This window comes from Macaca fascicularis, chromosome 19 (assembly GCF_037993035.2).
Source record: "Macaca fascicularis isolate 582-1 chromosome 19, T2T-MFA8v1.1".
In the NCBI taxonomy this organism is placed as follows: domain Eukaryota; kingdom Metazoa; phylum Chordata; class Mammalia; order Primates; family Cercopithecidae; genus Macaca; species Macaca fascicularis.
This window is the reverse complement of record NC_088393.1, coordinates 53,081,600-53,101,494: the sequence shown is the minus strand read 5'-3', so window position 1 is coordinate 53,101,494 and position 19,895 is coordinate 53,081,600. Positions and strand designations below refer to the sequence as shown.

General features: G+C 52.8%; 1 protein-coding gene across 20 annotated transcripts in view; it reads right to left on the bottom strand.

Annotated features, from left to right (window-relative positions):
• The window catches only part of CLASRP (CLK4 associating serine/arginine rich protein), a 32,311-nt gene that overhangs the window by 11,405 nt on the left and 1,011 nt on the right, over window positions 1-19,895 (bottom strand). For 10 of the 20 annotated variants that reach the window (XR_012427683.1, XR_012427687.1, XR_012427685.1 and 7 more), the window contains exons 2-8: window positions 19,653-19,780; window positions 7,022-7,119; window positions 6,292-6,393; window positions 6,007-6,086; window positions 3,074-3,158; window positions 1,703-1,851; window positions 266-362 (exon numbers count right to left, since the gene is read on the bottom strand). Coding sequence is in view for 6 of the 20 variants with exons in the window: in XM_065535627.1 (XP_065391699.1) it covers window positions 266-362; window positions 1,703-1,851; window positions 3,074-3,158; window positions 6,007-6,086; window positions 6,292-6,393; window positions 7,022-7,119; window positions 19,653-19,751 (710 nt within the window). In the remaining 14 variants the exon portion in view is untranslated. Of the gene's footprint in view, window positions 1-265; window positions 363-1,702; window positions 1,852-3,073; window positions 3,159-6,006; window positions 6,087-6,291; window positions 6,394-7,021; window positions 7,120-19,652; window positions 19,815-19,895 lie in introns of those variants that run through there. The other 10 variants (XR_010583393.2, XR_012427686.1, XR_012427688.1 and 7 more) reach the window with 4 other exon arrangements.

The window sequence follows — 19,895 nt, the reverse complement described above, 5'->3', positions numbered from 1 at the left end:
GAATCCCCTGAGCTTCAAAGAGTCAGATTTGCCCCAGGTCACACTAAGTAGGGCAGGCTGGGTGATTTGGGTGCAGCTTGTTCCTGCACAGATGAAGTGGGGCCACGACCACCATAGGCTCAGGGACCTGCATGTGTAAAGTCCTGGGCCCAGGGTCAGGCACACAAATGCTCACAAACAGGATGGCTGTCAGTATGGGGAGTAACAGTGAGATGCCAGGGTGGGGCCCACAGAATGGGGAGGAGTGTCAGCAGGCAGGCCTCACCTGACGAAGTCGCCGTCGGCCATGCCATAAGTCGTGGCCTGTTTGTTGAGATCTGCCACCTGCTCCTGGTTCAGTTCATCCACGTCCACCTCCACGTCTGCACCAAGAGAAAGGCTGTCAGGAGCCACGGCCGAGCGAGAGGACAGGGGAGAAGGGGCAGTGCTCCAGGAGGTGGGGGTGATAGGGCGCCTGCCAGACTGAAGCACTCTTCAGGAAGGGATGGCATCAAGTATGGCTCATCTTGGCATCCCCTAGGCTCGCACAGGGCTTGGCCAGAGGTGAGCGCAACACACGGTGGACAGAGGCAGCTGGGGGACGGGGCTTGGAAGGGGCAGATGAACGGAGGGAGGGAAAGAAGAAGGGAGAGATGGATGAATGGGTGGAGGGACGGATGAAGGGATGCAGGGAGGGCTGGAGGGCAGGAGGGATGGAGGGATGAATGGAATAGAGGCAGGGAAGGAAGGTGGATGGAGGGAGGGAGGAATGGATGAGACGTGTGGCGGGGTTGACGTGGGAGGGAGGACTGAATAGGGTCAGACAGATGGCGGCTGAAGATCATGGTGGGTGGCAGGCAGGGTACGGGTCACAGGTGTTTGGAAGCAGGGCGTGTGATGAGCCAGCGGAAGGAGGGCTGGGCGGAGGTCAATGTGTGGCAAAGTGTGAATAAAGAGCCGGCTGCTGTCTGAGCGCAGTGGCTCATGCCTGTAATCCCAGCACTTTGGGTGGCCGAGGCAAGTGGATCATGAGTTCAGGAGTTCAAGACCAGCCTGACCAATGTAGCGAAACCCTGTCTCTACTAAAAGTACAAAAATTAGCTGGGCATGGTGGCATGTGCCTGTAGTCCCAACTACTTGGGAAGCTGAGGCAGGAGAATCGCTTGAACCCAGGAGGTGGAGGTCACAGTGAGCCAAGAACACACCACTGCATTCCAGCCGGGGTGACAGAGCAGAACTCCATCCCAAAAAAATAAATAATACATAAAAAAATAAAAAGAGCCGGCTGCTGGAGTGAGAGCCAGGATGAGTAAAGCGGAGAGACTCGGGGGTGGTTTGATCAGTGGGAATCCAGAGGGGAGGTGAATGGCAGAGAGGGGGAGGGTGAACAGATGCCTGGAGGATGGGGGCTGGCTCTGTAAGAGGATGAACACTTGTTTTCCAGAGGAGGGAAGAGAGCAGGAGAGAGGGGCAGAGGCACAGAGAGGCCGGCCCAAGTGGACAAGAATGGAGCCAACACCTAGGAGGGGAAAAGATCGTAGAAACAGCACCTTAGAAACGAGAGATGAGTGAGACAGGGGTGGCAGGAGGCTGGCATGCCCTGGGGCGGGGGAGGGAGAGCGACACAGCTCGTAAGCACGGGGTGCCCCACAGAGGGTGAGGGACGAGACACAGAAACGATGCCCAGGGACTGTGGGTGGGGAGGGCAGAGAGGGGACCCCACCGATGTCGGGGATGACCTCATCTTCATCCGAGTTGCTCTCCTCCTCGGCTGCTGACTCCTCCTCCTCTGGCTTTTCTGCCGCCTTCTCCACCTCAGCCACCGTGCTGTCCTCGTAGGTATAACCGATGGAAGCCTTCTTCTCTGCCAGCCTGGAAAGGGGAGCCGCTGAGCCAGGGCCGCGCCTGGCGGAGAGGAGGGCCCCAGGCTGGCCCCACACACCAGCTTCTCGAGTGCCACGGCCCCCTCCCCTCAGGCTGTCCCTCGGCCTAGGTCCCTCTGCTCCTGCCCACACCCAGCTCCTCCCTCTTCCTCCACATCTCAGCTCCAGGGCCCCACCTGCCAAGAAGTCCTTGACTGGCACCTATGGTGGGTCGGCACTGTCCTGAGCTCCCCAGCCCTGCCTTCCTTGGGTCATCTCTGTTGGGGAAGGTCTGTCTCCCGCCAGACCGTAAGTCCCACGAGGGCACAGCCCAGAGTCCTCCTGAGCAGTCAGGTGCCCCAGCTTTGCCCTGAACAGAGCAGTGCCTGAGGGGCCTGAGCAGGACCCTGAGGCTGGGGCTGTGGACGAGGGCTGAAGTCTCCAAGAAGCATCCAGGACAGTCCCATGGGACCCCTCCCAGTGGAGGAAGGCGGCAAGCAGTCAGGGGGAGCAGGAGGGAAGGTGTCACTGAGGGAGCCTCCCAGTCCCGAGCCAGGGCTCCAGTCTACCGTGCACCAGGGCAACAGCAGCTGGCCTGGAGGAGAGCTAAGCCCTGCAGAGGGAACGGCATGTGTGAGGGTAGGGGCCTGTGCTCATCAGACTGAGGTGGAGAAGAGAGAAGTGAGACTGCCTGGCCGCTGCTCCTCAGAGGCAGCTGCTCCAGGATAAGGCTCAGGTCTCCCCAGCCACTCCTTGAGGGATGCAGCTTTGAGAAGCCTCTCTCCAGAGTGACATCAGTGAGGGCTGATTGCAAGCTCACTACACGGCAGGTGCTAGGACAGGTACTTCACAAGCTCTGTCTCCTGCATGCCTCCCAACTCCAGGCAGCGGGGCCTCCTGCCAGCCCCATTTTACAGGGAAGCACAGCAAGGCTCAGAGAATTCCCACTCAGGGTCTCACAGCCAGGACTCAAACCCAGAGCTGTCTGACCACAGGGACTGCACCTCCCACCACTCCCCAAGCTGAAAATGCAACGCAGAGCCGTCGGCAAGCCCTGGTACCCTGACAGGGCTTCTTCCTCCACACAGTTATTAAGTGAGCACTGACTGTGTGCTGAACACCATCCTTGGTTCTGGGGAGACCCTGGTGGACAGGATGGAAGAGGCCATGCCTGCCTGGGGCTCCCAGCCCTCCTGCCTCCTCAACCCCCTGCACCCCAGACCCCAACTCACTTCTTCTTCTCATCTTCACTGGGTCTCTGGAGGCCTCCGTACAACTCGTCAATGTATATCTGGTACAGGCACTGCTCCTCTGAGACTGCAGCAAACAAGAGACTCCGGGTCAGAGTGGGTTGGGGACACTAGGAATTCAGTGGGAGAACATCAGAGTGCGGTGAAGCAGGAAGACAGGTGCAACCCCAGTGCACCTTGGGGCAATCGCCACTTCCAGATAATCAAACTGTGTCTGGTGGGACACAAGCAACTGCAGCAGAGCCTTGGACACACCACTCACTGGACACACCACCTTGGTCAAGTGACAGCACATCTGTGCCTCGGTTTCCTTTTCTGTAAAATGGGACCACAGGCAGAGTGAGTGCCTAGCCTGGTACTTGGACACTCTACCACCATTCTAACTGTTTCTGGAGGCCTCTGGCTGGACCCTTCAGAACCAAAACCTGCTCCTGAGCGCCACACGCCACTGACTGCACAGGTCACTCCACTGCAAGCCTCTTCATGACTCGTTTTAACACCCAGCTTAGAGGACTCAACAATGTACCAGAGCCTTCCTGATCTTCCCTGCAGTGAGACATGTGTGCCTGACTTGCTGTGGGACCGTGGGTGGTGAGTCCCCTTCCTTCCTTCCCTCCCTGGGCCTCAGTTTTGTCTGTATTTTTTTTTGAGATGGAGTTTCGTTCTTGTAGCCCAGGCTGGAGTGTAATGGTGCGATCTTGCTCACCGCAACCTCTGCCTTCCGGGTTCAAGCGATTCTCCTGTCTCAGCCTCCCAAGTAGCTGGGATTACAGGCATGTGCCACCACACCCAGCTAATTTTGTATTTTTAGTATAGATAGGGTTTCTCCATGTTGGTCAGGCTGGTCTCGAACTCCCAACCTCAGGTGATCCACCACCTCGACCTCCCAAAGTGCTGGAATTAGAGGTATGAGTCACTGTGCCCGGCTGGCCTGAGTTTTTCTATCTGGAACAAGAGGTGGGTGGGCTGGTGGGCCAGAAGGGGATGTAGCACGGCCCTTCCTTGCTCTAGCAGATACTCCATTTCTACTTGTTGTCTCCAAAGCCCAGGAGGGGCCCCGCTGACCCTGCCTTGCACAAGCTCCCTCGCTCTCCCTGCTCCGGTCACACGGGCCTTCTCTTTGCCCCTCCAGTGTGCCCATAGTCCTGGCTGACACAGGGTTTTGCACAGGCTGCTCTTGGCCTGGAATCCTGTGGCCTACCCGTGCCTCCTAGGGAGCCTCTATCCATACATCACTGACCCCAGCCTTGGTCCAGGACTTCTGTCCTATTTTTCTCAGAGAATGGTGCACTGTCTGTCACATTATCTTGGTTTGCAACTGGCGTCACTGACATGAGTATAGAGCTGCTGCCCTCTCCCCTACCATGCCACTGATCCCAGAGTAGCACCTGCCACACCACATGTGCTCAATGACTGTTTGTGGAAGTGAATGAATAAATGCAGAGTGAGGCAAAACTAAGGAAACCCTGGCTCTACCACCAGGAATCTATGTGGCCTGGAATGATGGCAAAAACAGTATCCATTATACCACATGTCCCTGATTCTAAGGCCTCGGTGATCACTAGAATTTTGGCAGCCTCTGATTTTAGAAAATCAAAAAAGCATCTATCTTAGAAATAAACAAATACCAGACCAGCAGACCCACATGGAGGGCTGACTGTGCCAGGTTCAGTGCTGGGGTTTTATACACATCACCTCACTCAACTCTCACAACCACCCCATGCGACAAAATCACCACCACCACGCTCCTCGAAGAGGAAACTGAGATCCACCAGGTAGTAAGGCACAAACCCAGCAGAGAACTCCATCCTTCCCTTAACTCCACAGGGAACCCCAAGAAAGGGAATCTCTAATTCTTGGTAGGTGAGTTAAGAGCTTTCCATCAGCAGAGAGCAGCGGTTAAGGACACGTGGAGAATCCCAGATCCTTGGACAGGGTGTTCCCCCTCGACATCCTTGTCTGTAAAACGGGGTGATGGCCAGGCGCGGTGGCTCATGCCTGTAATCCCAGCACTTTGGGAGGCCGTGGTAGGTGGATCACAGTCAGGAGTTCAAGACCAGCCTGGCCAAGATGGTGAAACCCTGTCTCTACTAAAACTACAAAAAATTAGCTGGGGGTGATGGCAGGCACTTGTGATCCCAGTTACTTAGGAGGCTGAGGCAGGAGAATCACTTGAACCCAGGAGGCAGAGGTTGCAGTGAGCCGAGATCGTACCACTGCACTCTAGCCTGGGCAACAAGAATGAAACTCTGCCTCTAATAAATAAATAAATAAAAATTTTAAAAATTTAAAAATAAAAATAAAAGCATATTCTTGCTATTTTCTCTACTCTTTAAAGAAAAAAGGACCACAGAGTCAGAAGGCATGGTATATGGACGTGACCCTGCTGGGAACAACCAATTCGGCAGACATCCCCTACACCAAATCCAGAGACGGAGGCCCTGAAGGGGAAAGAGATGCAGGCAAAGTGAGTCTATCGTAGAGCTGGAGCCGGAACCCAAGACCCTTTAGTAGAAAGTATGTGGGCCGGGCGCGGTGGCTCACGCCTGTAATCCCAGCACTTTGGGAGGCCGAGGCGGGCGGATCACAAGGTCAGGAGATCGAGACCACGGTGAAACCCCGTCTCTACTAAAAATACAAAAAAAATTAGCCGGGCGCGGTGGCGGGCGCCTGTAGTCCCAGCTACTCAGGAGGCTGAGGCAGGAGAATGGCGTAAACCCAGGAGGCGGAGCTTGCAGTGAGCCTAGATCGCGCCACTGCACTCCAGCCTAGGCGACAGAGCGAGACTCCGTCTCAAAAAAAAAAAAAAAAAAAGAAAGTATGTGGATAAAACTTTTCTTCCCAAACTTATTTATGTCTTCCAGGCTCCAGGGCCCCCAAACCCCACGCCCCTCGTCCCCCTGCAGATCACTCACTGCCGGCAAAGTCGTTCTGCACCAGGCCTCGGTAGCGCTCGTAGTTACACTTCCGTTCGTCCGACTCCTGTTCTGGGGAGCTTTAGGGGAGGGCGAGACCTTGAAATCAGAGGGAAGGGGTGGATCCCACCCCAAGCCAGCAGGAAGGGAAATGGGGCATCCCCCTCAGGCTCAGGGCGGTACCAAATAGGAGGGGCTCCTAGGAAGGTGACAGGCAAGCTGGGAAAAGAACAGGGGCTCCTGGGTATGACACTGTGCCTGGCAGCCCTCTGGGAGGCGGCTTACATGGTGGTGAGCAGTGGGGGGGTGTAGTCGGGGATGTGGTCCAGGTGGGCACGGACATCGAATCGGTCGATCATGTTGTTGGTGTCCCCCTGCCAGGGCATCCTGAAGTGGGAGGGGAGCAGGAAAGCAAGAACCTCAGCGTCCACACTGCCCAGGACACAAAGCGCCTGCTCCCTGCCAGCTGAGGCTTGGAAGGCTGGCCCTCAGCCCGCTTTGGTCCCCATGCCATGGCCCTCACCTCAACCCCCAGCTCTCAGTCCCTTCTGCTGCAAGCCTCCCTGAATCCACATTCAGGCTCCTGGGACCTGAAACAGGCCAGTCATCTGACTGCCCCTGGGGACACCAGGACCCCATTTCTCAGAACCAAGCAATAGTGGGGAACTTGAACCAGGTCCTAGTGGGTATTTGAGGGGCGGGCCTCAGGCACCCTGAGACAGCCCTGGTCTGGCAACCTACTCTCTGCTTCCTCGGGGCCTCTGGCCCTGGCTCCACCCATTTCTAAGTCCTCCAACCAGGACCGCTACTCTGGGGCCTCCACCCCAACCCCTGCTCATTGTTCTTACACCCTGTGACTACCACCTTCACAGGTGGGTCACGCCTTCCCTGCCTCTGAGTCCCCAAACATCTGTCCATACTTCAGTCTCTGCTCCAGACTCTACACCACCCCAGGTCGGTTCTGACTCCCAGTCTTCAGTCACAGACACTCCCCTGTCTCCCGTATGAGTCTTACATATTAACAGGGCTCTCAGCGGCCAGGGCGACTGCAGAATCCAGGTGCACCTTGCAAGCTCGGCCATGTACCTGCAGGAACTGGGCTGGGTCTTTCTTCTGCAGGGGTAAACAGGACTGAGGTCACCACCCAACAGAGCTCCAAACCCCACCCCCTCAAACACAACCCAGCTTAGCAGCGAGCTCGCTTCTAAGGTCAAGTGGGCCATACCTCAGAGGTGAACCAACCTGCTAACCTTTAGAAATAAGGGAATTGGCTAGGCACGGAGGCTCACGCCTGTAATCTCAACACTTTGGGAGGCCAAGGCAGGTGGGTCACCTAAAGTCAGGAGTTCCAGACCAACATGGCGAAACCCAGGCTCTACTAAAAATACAAAAAAATTAGCTGGGCGTGGTGACACATGCCTGTAATCCCAGCTACTTGGGAGCCTGAGGCAGAAGAATTGCTTGAACCTGGGAGGCGGAAGTTGCAGTGAGCTGAAATTGTGTCACCGCACTCTAGCCCGGGTGACAGAGTAAGACTCTATCTCAAAAAAAGAAAAAAAAAAAGAAAGTAAATAAGGAATTTGTTCCTCTCGAGGTGGTGGCCAGTACGAAGACCTCGCTCTCTAAAATATCAGTGCCCACAACTCTTCACCTCCCATCCTCAGGGACATTCATTTGGAGACGGGTGTCGGCACTCCAGCCTGGACCAGACTGCATCCGCACGTGGAAAGATGACCAACATCATTAGCCATCAGGGAAATGCCAATCAGAACCACAAGATACCACTTCACCCATACTAGGCTGGCTGACATGGAAAGGACAGACTATAACAAGTAGTAGGTCGGGCGTAGTAGCTCACCCCTGTAATCCCAGCCCTTTGGGAGGCCGAGGCAGGCGGATCACCTGAGGTCAGGAGTTCGAGACCAGCCTGGCCAACATGGTGAAACCCTGTCTCTACTAAAAATACAAAAAAATTAGCCAGCCATGGTGGCAGGTGCCTGTAATCCCAGCTACTTGGGAGGCTGAGGCAAGAGAATCGCTTGAACCTGGGAGGCAGAGGTAGGTTGTAGTAAACCGAGATCGCGCCATTGCACTCCAGCCTGGGGGACAAGAGCAAGACTCCATCTTAAAAAAAAAAAAAAAAAAAAAAAGTAGTGACAAGAATGTAGAGAAATTAGGTTCTTCAACTGGAGTGCAATGGCGCGATCTCAGTTCACTGCAACCTCCACCTCCCAGGTTCAAGCGATTCTCCTGCCTCAGCCTGCCGAGTAGCTGGGATTAACAAGCACGTGCCACCACACCCGGCCAAGTTTGTTTTTTTTTTTTTTTTTTTGAGATGGAGTCTTGCTCTGTCGCCCAGGCTGGAGTGCAGTGGCCGGATCTCAGCTCACTGCAAGCTCCGCCTCCCAGGTTTACGCCATTCTCCTGCCTCAGCCTCCCGAGTAGCTGGGACTACAGGCGCCCGCCACCTCGCCCGGCTAGTTTTTTGTATTTTTTAGTAGAGATGGGGTTTCCCCATGTTAGCCAGGATGGTCTCGATCTCCTGACCTCGTGATCCGCCCGTCTCAGCCTCCCAAAGTGCTGGGATTACAGGCTTGAGCCACCATGCCTGGCCAATTTTGTATTTTTAATAGAGATGGGGTTCTCCACGTTGGTCAGGCTGGTCTCAAACTCTCAAACTCAGGTGATCCACCCGCCTCAGTCTCCCAAAGAGCTGGGATTACAGGCGTGAGCCACTGAGCCCGGCCTCAAGTTTTAAATAATTACTCCATGGCCAATGAATTACCAATTCCACTCCTAGGTATATACCCAAAAGAATTGGAAACAGGTACTCAAATACTTGTACACAAACGTTCCTAGCAGCATTATTCACAATAGCCAGAAGATGGGAACAACCCAAAGGTCCTTAATGGATGAACAGATCAACAAAATGTGGACCATCCACACAGTGGAATATTATTCAGCAATGAAAAGGAATAAAGTTCTGCTATCAGCTACAACATGGACGAGCCTCAAAAACATTCTGCTAGCCGGGCACGGTGGCTCAAGCCTGTAATCCCAGCACTTTGGGAGGCTGAGACGGGCGGATCACAAGGTCAGGAGATCGAGACCATCCTGGCTAACACGGTGAAACCCCGTCTCTACTAAAAAATACAAAAAACTAGCCGGGCGAGGTGGCGGGTGCCTGTGGTCCCAGCTACTCCGGAGGCTGAGGCAGGAGAATGGCGTAAACCCGGGAGGCAGAGCTTGCAGTGAGCTGAGATCCGGCCACTGCACTCCAGCCTGGGCGACAGAGCCAGACTCAGTCTCAAAAAAAAAAAAAAAAAAAAAACATTCTGCTAAGCGACCGAAGCCAGTCACAAAAGGCCACCCATTGTGCAATCCCATTTCTATGCAATGTCCAGAATAGGCAAATCCACAGAGGCCGAGAGGAGATCAGCGCTGAGGAGTTGGGGGAATGGGACTCACTGCAAATAGGTACAGGGTTTCCTTTTTTTTTTTTTTTTGAGACAGAGTCTTGCTCTCTGCTCTGTCACCCAGGCTGGCGTGCAGTGACACTATCTCAGATCACTGTAACCTCTGCCTCCCAGGTTCAGGTGATTCTCCTGCTTCCGCCTCCCAAGTAGCTAGAACTGCAGGTGCCCGCCACCACGCCCAGCTCATTTTTTCTAATTTTAGGAGAGCCTTGGTTTCACCACGTTGGCCAGGCTGGTCTCGAACTCCTGACCTCAAGAGATCCATTTGCCTTGGCCTCCCAAAGGGCTGGGATTACAGGCGTGAGCCACCGTGCCAGTCGGGGCTTCTTTTTGGGGTAACGAAAATGTTCTAACATTTGATTGTGGTGATAGTTGCACAATCCATGCTGAAAAGCACTGAATTACATCCTTCAATGAGCGAACTGTGAACTTTATCTCAATGAGCTGTTTGTAAAAACAACCAAAAAGAAAAGAAAAAAAAAAAAGTCCAAAGGGCACTAAGTCCCTACCACTGTTATGCATGAGCCAAAAAAAAAAAAAAACAGCTACTAAGACAGGGAAGACTGTCCCGAGTCGATGGCCCTCAGGTCTTTGCCTTCGTGCAGGGGTCACAAGTCCAAGTCATCGTAAGAGTGTCATGATCAGAAAAAAATCTGGCAACTCCCACGACTGAGCTTCCAGAGAGCTGGGCCCTGGATGACCTCTCGCTGGGTGCTCCCAGAGGAGCCTACCAGAGCCGTAGGAGCGGCTGCTGTGCTGTCCATGAAATCCTGACCCAGCTCCTGGTGACATACACCCAGAGTCCAGTCACTTCTCACTCCCTCACCCCTAGTCCCATCCAACATCCCCTCTCACCTAGACCACCTTGTCCCTGGGCTCTGCCTCCAGGGGATTCACTGACACTTGTTGGGCCACACTCCACCCCCCACCCCCCACCCCCTGACAGCTCAGCCCTCACAGGTGCTGGCCTGTCCCTCTCTGACTTCTCCCCTCCCCTACTCTGCTCCAGGCACACTGGCCCTCATGCCATTCCTTGGGCGTTCCAGACATGCCCCGCACTTCCGCTCAGGACCTCTGCGCTTGCTGCTCCCCCGTTTATTTCAGATCTCCTCCTAAAAGCCGTCCTCAGTGACCCTATCTAAATAGCTCCCCACTTATCTATGCAAGCTCCTTCGCTCTGTGGCTTTATTGAGATGTAATTCACATACCACACAATTCACTCACTGAACTCCACTTGTGTTCTTTTGAGCACCTGCTACCACCTGCCTCTAGGCCTAATATTCATTCATCACCTTTCTCCCATGCTAGAACGCAACTCCCAGGAGGCAGGGCTCTGTTTTGGCTGCTATAACCCTAGAGCCTAGAACAGGGCCTGGCTCACAGCAGGCGCTCGAGAACACCCAATGAAGGAAAGAGAGGAATAATCCTTACTAACAGATGAGGACTCTGAGCCCCTTCAGGAAAAAAATGCCAGCTCCAAGTTTCCAAGCTCCTGTACCTCCTCACTCTGTCTCCATCTCCAACCCCGGCCCTCAGCTGGCAGATGAGCAGGTGCAGTCCGGGCTGGAAGGAGTTGAGTCACTCACCAGGGACCACGGCTAATACCCGGCTAGTTTCAACCCCGCACTCACGACGCGCCAGGTGCTGGGCTGCTGTAACTCTCATTTCACACCTAAACAAAATTGACTCTAAGGAACGCTCAAAACCACAGGCCCAGCGAGGTGGCGCTGCTGGAGTCACCTCCTCATGCTGCACCTCACCTGCCTCCCTGGATCCCTTAGCTGATTCCTCAGCTGGGGCCACACAGCGCACCCCACTCCCTCTGCCCTGGGACAGGCCAGCCAAGTCCAAGGTCAAGATCCCATCATACTCTTGAGGCTGTTCCAGGCCAAATGCCCTGTTCCCACAGCCAGGACTCATGGGACACTGTTTGCAGGACAGAATTTGGCAGGTACAAGGAAGCTACTGGCAGTGTCAGCTTCACAGAAAGGAAAAAGCACTGAGCTGGGAGTAAACACCTGGAGTCCAGGGCCTGGTTCTGTTGGGAGATTCTGGAAAAGTCAATGAACCCTACAAAAAACCAGGCACTGTTTTATGTGTACTGGCTCACTCGAATGTCACAACCATGGGAGAAACATACTATTCTGTTTTGTTTTGTTTTGTTTTTTGAGACCAAGTCTTGCTCAGTCGCCCAGGCTGGAGTGCAGTGGTGCGATCTTGGCTCACTGCAACCTTCGCCTCCCGGGTTCATGCCATCCTCCTGCCTCAGCCTCCCAAGTAGCTGGGACTACAGGCGCCCGCCACCTCGACCAGCTAATTTTCTTTTTTTGTATTTTTAGTAGAGACGGGGTTTCACCGTGTTAGTCAGGATGGTCTTAATCTCCTGACCTTCTGGTCCACCCGCCTCGGCCTCCCAAAGTGCTGGGATTACAGGCGTGAGCCACCACGCCCAGCCCCCCCCCCCCTTTTTTTTTTTGAGACACAGTCTTTCTATGTCACCCAGGCTGGAGTGTACTGGTGCGATCTTGGCTCACTGGAACCTCTGCCTCCCAAGTTCAAGCGATTCTCCTGCCTCAGCCTCCTGAGTAGCTGGGATTACAGGTGCCCACCACCACACTTCGTTAATTTTGGTATTTTTAGTAGAGATGGGATTTCACCATGTTGGCTAGACTGGTCTCGAACTACTGACCTCGTGATCTGCCCACCTCGGCCTCCCAAAGTGCTGACACTACAGGTGTGAGCCATCACACCTGGCCAGAAGGTACTATTCTTTTTTTCTTTTTTTTTGAGACGGAGTCTCGTTCTGTTGCCCAGGCTGGAGTGCAGTGGCCAGATCTCAGTTCACTGCAAGCTCTGCCTCCCGGGTTTACGCCATTCTCCCGTCTCAGCCTCCCGTGTAGCTGGGACTACAGGCGCCCGCCACCACGCCCGGCTAGTTTTTTTTTTTTTTTTTTTTTTTTAGTAGAGACGGGGTTTCACCATGTTAGCCAGGATGGTCTCAATCTCCTGACCTCGTGACCCGCCCGGCTCGGCCTCCCGAAATGCTGGGATTACATTTTTTTTTTTTTTTTTTGAGACAGAGTCTCGCTCTGTTGCCCAGACTAAAGTGCAAGTAGCACGATCTCAGCTCACTTCCACCTCCACCTCCCAGGTTCAAGCGATTCTCCTGCCTCAGCCTCCCGAGTAGCTGGGACTACAGGTGAATGCCACCACACTTGGCTAATTTTAGTATTTTTAGCAGAGATGGGGTTTCACCATATTGGCCAGGCTGGTCTCGAACTCCTGACCTCATGATCTGCCTGTCTCAGCCTCCCAAAGTGCTGGGATTACAGGCATGAGCCACCACGCCCAGCTGATACTATTCTTATGCCCATGTTACAGATGAGCAAACTGAGGCTCAGAGCCATGGGGCTCTGAATAATATTGCATTATGTGTAAAGACCACATTTTCTTTCTCGATGTATCCCTCAATGGACATTTAGCTTGCATCCACGTCTTGGCTATTGCGAATAATGCTATAATGAACGTAAGTGCATAAGTGTTTTCAAGATCCAAAAATCCACTTTTTTTTTTTTTTTTTTTTTGGAGCAGAGTTTCGCTCTTGCTGCCCAGGCTGAGCTGCAATGGCACGATCTCGGCTCACCGCAATCTCTGCCTCCCGGGCTCTCCTGCCCCAACCTCCCGAGTAGCTGGGATTACAGGCATGCACCACAATGCCTGGCTAATTCTGTATTTTTAGTAGAGATGAGGTTTCTCCATGTTGGTGAGGCTGGTCTCGAACTCCTGACCTCAGGTGATCTGCTCGCCTCAGCCTCCCAAAGTGTTGGTATTACAGGCGTGAGTCACCGCGCCCTGCCTAAAACCAACTCTTAACCACTGGATTATCCTGTCTCTAGGATCAGATTGGGTCAGAGGAGTTCATGAAGTTGCTCATTCATTCATTCAATTGTTAAGCAGGCCTCGAGACAGACTTGTCCCCACATCAGGACACCTAGAGTGGACAGCGCTGAGATGGGGGCCCACAGTGGGAACACCTGACCCAGACTTTGGGGGTCAGTCTGGAGCTTCCTGGAGGAGACCACACCTGAGCTGCGACCCGTTTATTTCTCATTTCCATATCAACAAAGGATTCTGTTTCTTTATCCAAACCACTGATTAAAATGGAAAGTAGACAAGGACAGAAGCAATGACAAAACCGGAGTCTGCTTGGGACTGAAGACAGGGAGAGAAAGCAGGCACCAAGGACAAATCAGGAAGAGAAACCAACTGCATCTGGACACGCTCATTCAGCCTGCCACAATCTACCGCAGCTTCACTGACACTCGCTCCACAGCCTCCGCTCTCGGCCCAAGACTGAGTATGAGAGCCCCCTCCTCAAAGCAGCCATCAGCCATGGCCCAGCCATACCCCACAGCTTGGCAGCCCAGATCGGAAGGCAGGTCACGTTCACATACAGGGACAATGGCTGCTTGTACAGGCCTGCACCACAAAGCACCCACAGACATTGGTTCTTTGAGCTCTTTCCCGTTATCCAGTGAGAGGGGCTGATCGTCACCACTGTCCTGAAAGGGAATACAATGCAGCAAGCTCCCTTGCTAACAGGGAGGGGGCCTGGAGTCCCAGCTCCACCCCTCCTTCCTTTGCACCATCCCTCCACCTGGATCCAACTCCAGCTCTAGCAGGAACAGTAACGTCAATAACAAGAACTAATATTTACTGAGCAATAGCGACGCTGGCCAGGCCTCTCTCAGCGGTCTGTACGTCCAACACTCCAGCAACATCGAGGGACGTGCTCTTGCCTCCGCTGTTTGTGGCAAACCATTAATTGGCAACCAACATCTATTCCCTTTCCTACAACAGTAATAGAACTCCAAATATATCTGGTCAGGGCGACCCAAAATAAAGTCTATACCTCTTAGCCTTCCTTACAGCTTTTCACGAGACTACTTCCTGGTCAGCAGGGGAGGAGTGGAAATGTTACAGGAAAACATCCAGAAACTTTTTTTTTTTTTTTTGAGACGGAGTCTTGCTCTGTCACCCAGGCTGGAGTGCAGTGGCCGGATCTCAGCTCACTGCAAGCTCCGCCTCCCGGGTTTACGCCATTCTCCTGCCTCAGCCTCCCGAGTAGCTGGGACTACAGGCGCCCGCCACCTCGCCCGGCTATTTTTTTTGTATTTTTTAGTAGAGACAGGGTTTCACCGTGTTAGCCGGGATCGTCTCTCGATCTCCTGACCTCGTGATCGGCCCTCCCAAAGTGCTGGGATTACAGGCTTGAGCCACCGCGCCCGGCCAACTTTTTTTTTTTTTTAAGACAGGGTCTTACTCTCCCACTCAGGCTGGAGTGCAGTGGTACAATCACAGCTCGCTGCAGCCTCCACCTCCTGGGCTCAAGAGATCCTCTCACCTCAGCCTCTTGAGGAGCTGAGACTGCAGATGCACGCCACCATGCCTGGCTAATTTTTGTATATTTTGGTATTGACTGGGTTTCACCATGTTGTCCAGGCTGGTCTCGAACTCCTGGGCTCAAGCAATCCTCCTGCCTCGGCCTCCCAAAGTGCTGGGATTACAGGCGTGAGCCACCACACCTGGCTTAGAAACTTTCTCAACGAATGGTATGAGTGCGTTGCCCCTTTTCCTCCCTTCTCCCTCACTGCTGGAGAGAATGAAGACATGATGGCCACAGCCTCTTAGACCTTGACGCAACAATGGGAAGGGAAGCTGTGCCCAGGAGAACAAAACAGAAGCAGCTTAGGTCCCTCAGCTAACTGGCTACCTTTTGGCTTTTCTGTGACTAAGAAATAAACATCTCTCTTGTTTAAGCCACTGATGGATGTTCTAGGTTTGTTAGAGCCAAAGCTGATTGTCCATGTGACATCATTTCACATGTGGAATAGGAAATGGGTTCAGGGAGACAGTCACCTGCCCACGTCACGCTATAGGTAAGTGGGATCGCTAGAATTTGAACCCAGAGCCCCATGACTCCCAAATTCTAAGGACTAACCATGATGGTATCTCGCCTCCTGGCTGTGTCGCCTTGGGCAAGTCGCCTCACCTTTCCTTTTTGAGACAGGGTCTCACTCTGTCACCCAGGTTCCAGTGCAGTGGTGCAATCACAGCTCACTGTAGCCCCACCCTCCCAGGTCTCATCTTGCCTCTGCCTCCCGAGTAGCTGAGACCACAGGCATATGCCACCAAATCTGGCTAATTTTTTTTTTTTTTTTTTGAGACGGAGTCTTGCTCTGTGCCCCAGGCTGGAGTGCAGTGGCACGATCTCGGTTCACTGCAAGCTCCGCCCCCCCGGGTTCACGCCATTCTCCTGCCTCAGCCTCCTGAATAGCTGGGACTACAAGTGCCCGCCATCACGCCCGGCTAGTTTTTTGTATCTTTTAGTAGAGACGGGGTTTCACGGTGTTAGCCAGGATGGTCTTGATCTCCTGACCTCGTGTTCCGCCCGCCTCGACCTCCCAAAGTGCTGGGATTACAGGCTTGAGCCACCGCGCCCGGCCCTGGCTAATTTTTTAAAATTATTTTTTGCAGAGATGGGGTCTTGCTATGCCTCACCTTTTTGAACCTCTATTTCTGCACGATAAGGCACAGGTGAAAAGCTTAGAGAGCTTAAGTGTCAGAGACTGGGCTACAGTGCCAGCTCTGCCCTCGTGCTGTGTGACTGTAAGCCACGCATCTCTGTGCTCCAGTTTTGTCCTCTGTAAAATGGAAATAATAAGAACCACCTCCTAGTCTGGGGTGTGGCTTTGATGAAGCGGAGATACAAGCCAAGTAGTTAGCACAGTGGTTACCAGAGAACTGCTCAACAGCGTTAGCTGTTATCGTGGCATCACCTTTAACACAGGCATGATTAATACCCACCTCCCAGGCCTGTTAAAAGGACTACTATGCCAAGCTGGTGGGCACTGGGTCTGGCACACCATGGGCCCTTAAAAAACGGCAGCTAGGCCGGGTGTGGTGGCTCACGTCTGTAATCCCAGCATTTTGGGAGGCCAAGGTGGGCGGATCACTTGAGGTCAGGAGTTTGAGACCAGCCTGGCCAACATGGTGAAACCCCGTCTCTACTAAAAATACAAAAATTAGCCAGGTGTGGGGGCGGGAACCTATAGTCCCAGCTGCTTGGGAGGCTAAGGCAGGAGAATTGCTTGAACCCAGGATGCGAAGGTTGCACTGAGCTGAGATCATGCCACTGCACTCCGGCCTGGGTGACAGAGTAAGACTCCATCTCAAAAAAAAAAAAAAAAAGGCAGCTATTCATTCCTGAGTGCTGTGTTCCTAGGCCAGTGCTGGGGCCTCAGCTATGACCCACAGAGACTCAGGCCTTGCTCTCATGGCCACATCATTCTGATGCTATCAAAGATGAGCTCTCTCTTTAGCCCTCTGGTTCCTTCCTGGGTGGTAGAGGCAAGCGAAGAGCTCTTAGAGCTTCCTCTTCTCTGCTGAGTGGAGGTTAAGAGCGGTCTCTGTCTCACAGGTGACTGCAGGGGATTCAAAAAAAATCCTGCATCTAAAGCCCTCTCACATGGCCTCAGGGTGCCTGTGAAGGATCAATTAAATGGTTAATCACTATTGTTAATATTGTTTTATTCATCTATTCTTTCAAACTGTATTTGACGGACCCAACCCTACGGTACAAATGTGACCCAAATACAACTAGCCCCAGGCTCACAGAGCTGGGTATGTGCATATACGCATGAATGGATAAGCATATTTTATACACACACGCACACACACTGTTAAGTATTCCTTATCTGAAGTGCTTGGGATCAGAAATGTTTTGGATTTTTTCCGATTTTGGAATATTTGCCTATTCATAATGAGATATCTTAGGGATGGCACCCAAGTCCAAAGACCGAATTCATTTATACTTTATAAGCACAGCCTGAAGGTAACTGTATACAATATTTTAAATAATTTTGTGCATGAAACGAAGTTTGTGTTAAGTACTTATATATGAAACTTTCCACTTGTAGTGCGGCATCGTGTCAGTACACAGACAGTTTCAGATTTTGGAGCTAGCCGGGCGCGGTGGCTCACGCCTGTAATCCCAGCACTTTGGGAGGCCGAGGCAAGCAAATCACCTGTGGTCGGGAGTTCAAGACCAGCCTGACCAACATGGTGAAACCCTGTCTCTACAAAAAGTACAAAAATTAGCCAGGCATAGTGGCACACGCCTGTAATTCCAGCTACTCAGGAGGTTGACTGAGGCAGGAGAATAGCGTGAACCTGGGGGGTGGAGGTTGCAGCGAGTTGAGATCACACCACTGCACTCCAGCCTGGGCAACTGAGCAAGATTCTGTCTCAAAAAAAAAAAAAAAAAGAAAACTTGGAGCATTTCGGATTTTGAATTAGGGATGTTCAACCTGTGTATGCGTGTGTGCGAGTGTGTGAGTGTGTGTGTGTATTTTTTTTGAGGTGGAGTCTCACTGTTGCCCAGGCTGGAGAGCAATGCAACCTCTGCCTCCCAGGTTCAAGCAATTCTCCTGCCTCAGCCTCCCAAGTAGCTGGGATTACAGGTGCCCGCCACCACGCCTGGCTAATTTTTGTATTTTTAGTAGAGATGAGGTTTCACCATGTTAGCCCAGGCTGGTCTCAAACTCTTGACCTGAGGTGATCCACCCACCTCGGCCTTCCAAAATGCTGGGATTACAGGCATGAGCCTCCACACCAGGCCCATGTATGTGTATCTTAAGTGTGTTAAATTCCACAAAGGGGAAGGAAAGGGAGCTACAATTACGGCATCTTTAGAGGACACCTGACTGAGCTCGGGAAACAAGACTGCTCTGAGGACTGAGATCTGACAGATGAGCAGTAGTTAACCAGGTATGGGAAGAGCTCATACAAAGGTCCTGTGGCTGGGGAGTGCTTGGGTCAGTGGAGGAATAGCAAGGAGGCCAAAATGACTTGTGCAAAGGAACAAGGCAGTGTGGGGTGGTGTGAGTCTGGAGGAGGGGCAAAGACCAGGCCATGCAGGACCCTAAAGGCCACAGTGAGGAGCCTAGGCTTTCTCTCAAGGGTACTTAGAAGCCATAGAGGTGCTGTGAGCAAGAAAGGGACAGGGTCAGTTTTGCGCTTTAGAAAGGCCTCTTGGACTCTTCTAGGGAGGACAGACTGGAGGAGCCAGGACTGGAGGCCAGCGGACCAGAGAGGAGGCTGGGGCAGTAATACAGGAGCAAATGGAAAATGTCTATATAAATGTCATCTGACAGGAAAACTGAACCTAGTAAACAGGTGCCATTTCAAGCTGGGATCCCAAGGAGACAGAGGAGTTAAACAGGTGAGGAGGGGGTAATACAGGCCAAAGCCCCGTGGTGGCAGAAATAGAAGGCCAGTGGAGCTGTCCAAGGATGAAGCTCAGTGGTCAGACCACAAGGGTCTTTTAGGCCAGGGATAGTTTGGTCTTCCCCCCAAAACAACTGAAGCATCAAACAGGAGAGGGAAGTGGTCAGGTTTCACTTAATATTCACTCCTTTTTTTTTTTTCCTTTTTTTTGAGACAGAATCTAGCTCTGTCACCCAGGCTGGAGTGCAGTGGCGCCATCTCCGTGCACTGCAGCTTCCCCCTCCCAGGCTAAGCAATTCTCGTGCCTCAGCCTCCCGAGTAGCTGGGACTACATGCACACACCACTAAGCCTGGCTAATTTATGTATCTTTAGTAGAGACGGGATTTCACCATTTTTGCCAGGCTGGTCTCAAACTCGTGACCTCAGGTGATCTGCCCACCTCGGCCTCCCAAAGTGCTGGGATTACAGGTGTGAGCCACCGTGCCCAGCCAACTTAATACTCACTCCTATTGTGTGCCAAGCCAAACCTCAAGAGTGGCTGAGCTCTTCTGGGAATGGGGAACCCAGCAACAAGCAAAACAGACAACGTTCTGGAGGTGGCCAGTCTAACGTCAGGACTGCTCTGAGGATTACAGAGACTTCCCTTTTTCTTGCTAACACCAGATCGGCACTGGGAGGCCACACCAAACGACACAGTATGTTACAACAAACAGAAGCTCTTGGGATCCTAACAATGACTATGCTCAAGAAAAGATTAATGAATATACTCCTGAGGAAATAAGCCTCTTGTCTTGACATACTTCCAAGCCCAGATTTTACCAGGATGACCTGTGTCCCCCAAACTAGGGTCCCCCACCCCAGACGAAAGGCCAGTTACTCACGATCTTTTCATAATACTCCCGTCTCCGCTCCGCCCTCTTCTTGTAGTCGACCATCATGCCTCGAAGTTTCCGCTCATGCTTCCGAGCCTCGTGCCACATTGTGGTGAGGCCAAGCCTGGGGCCTCAACCTGAGGGATGAAGGGACCAGGAAAGGAAGATGGGCTGTGAAAACCATATGGGCAGAATCAAAGTCATCTAACAAGTTGGTGACAGAGTCGATCCCAAACAACACATCGCTTAGCT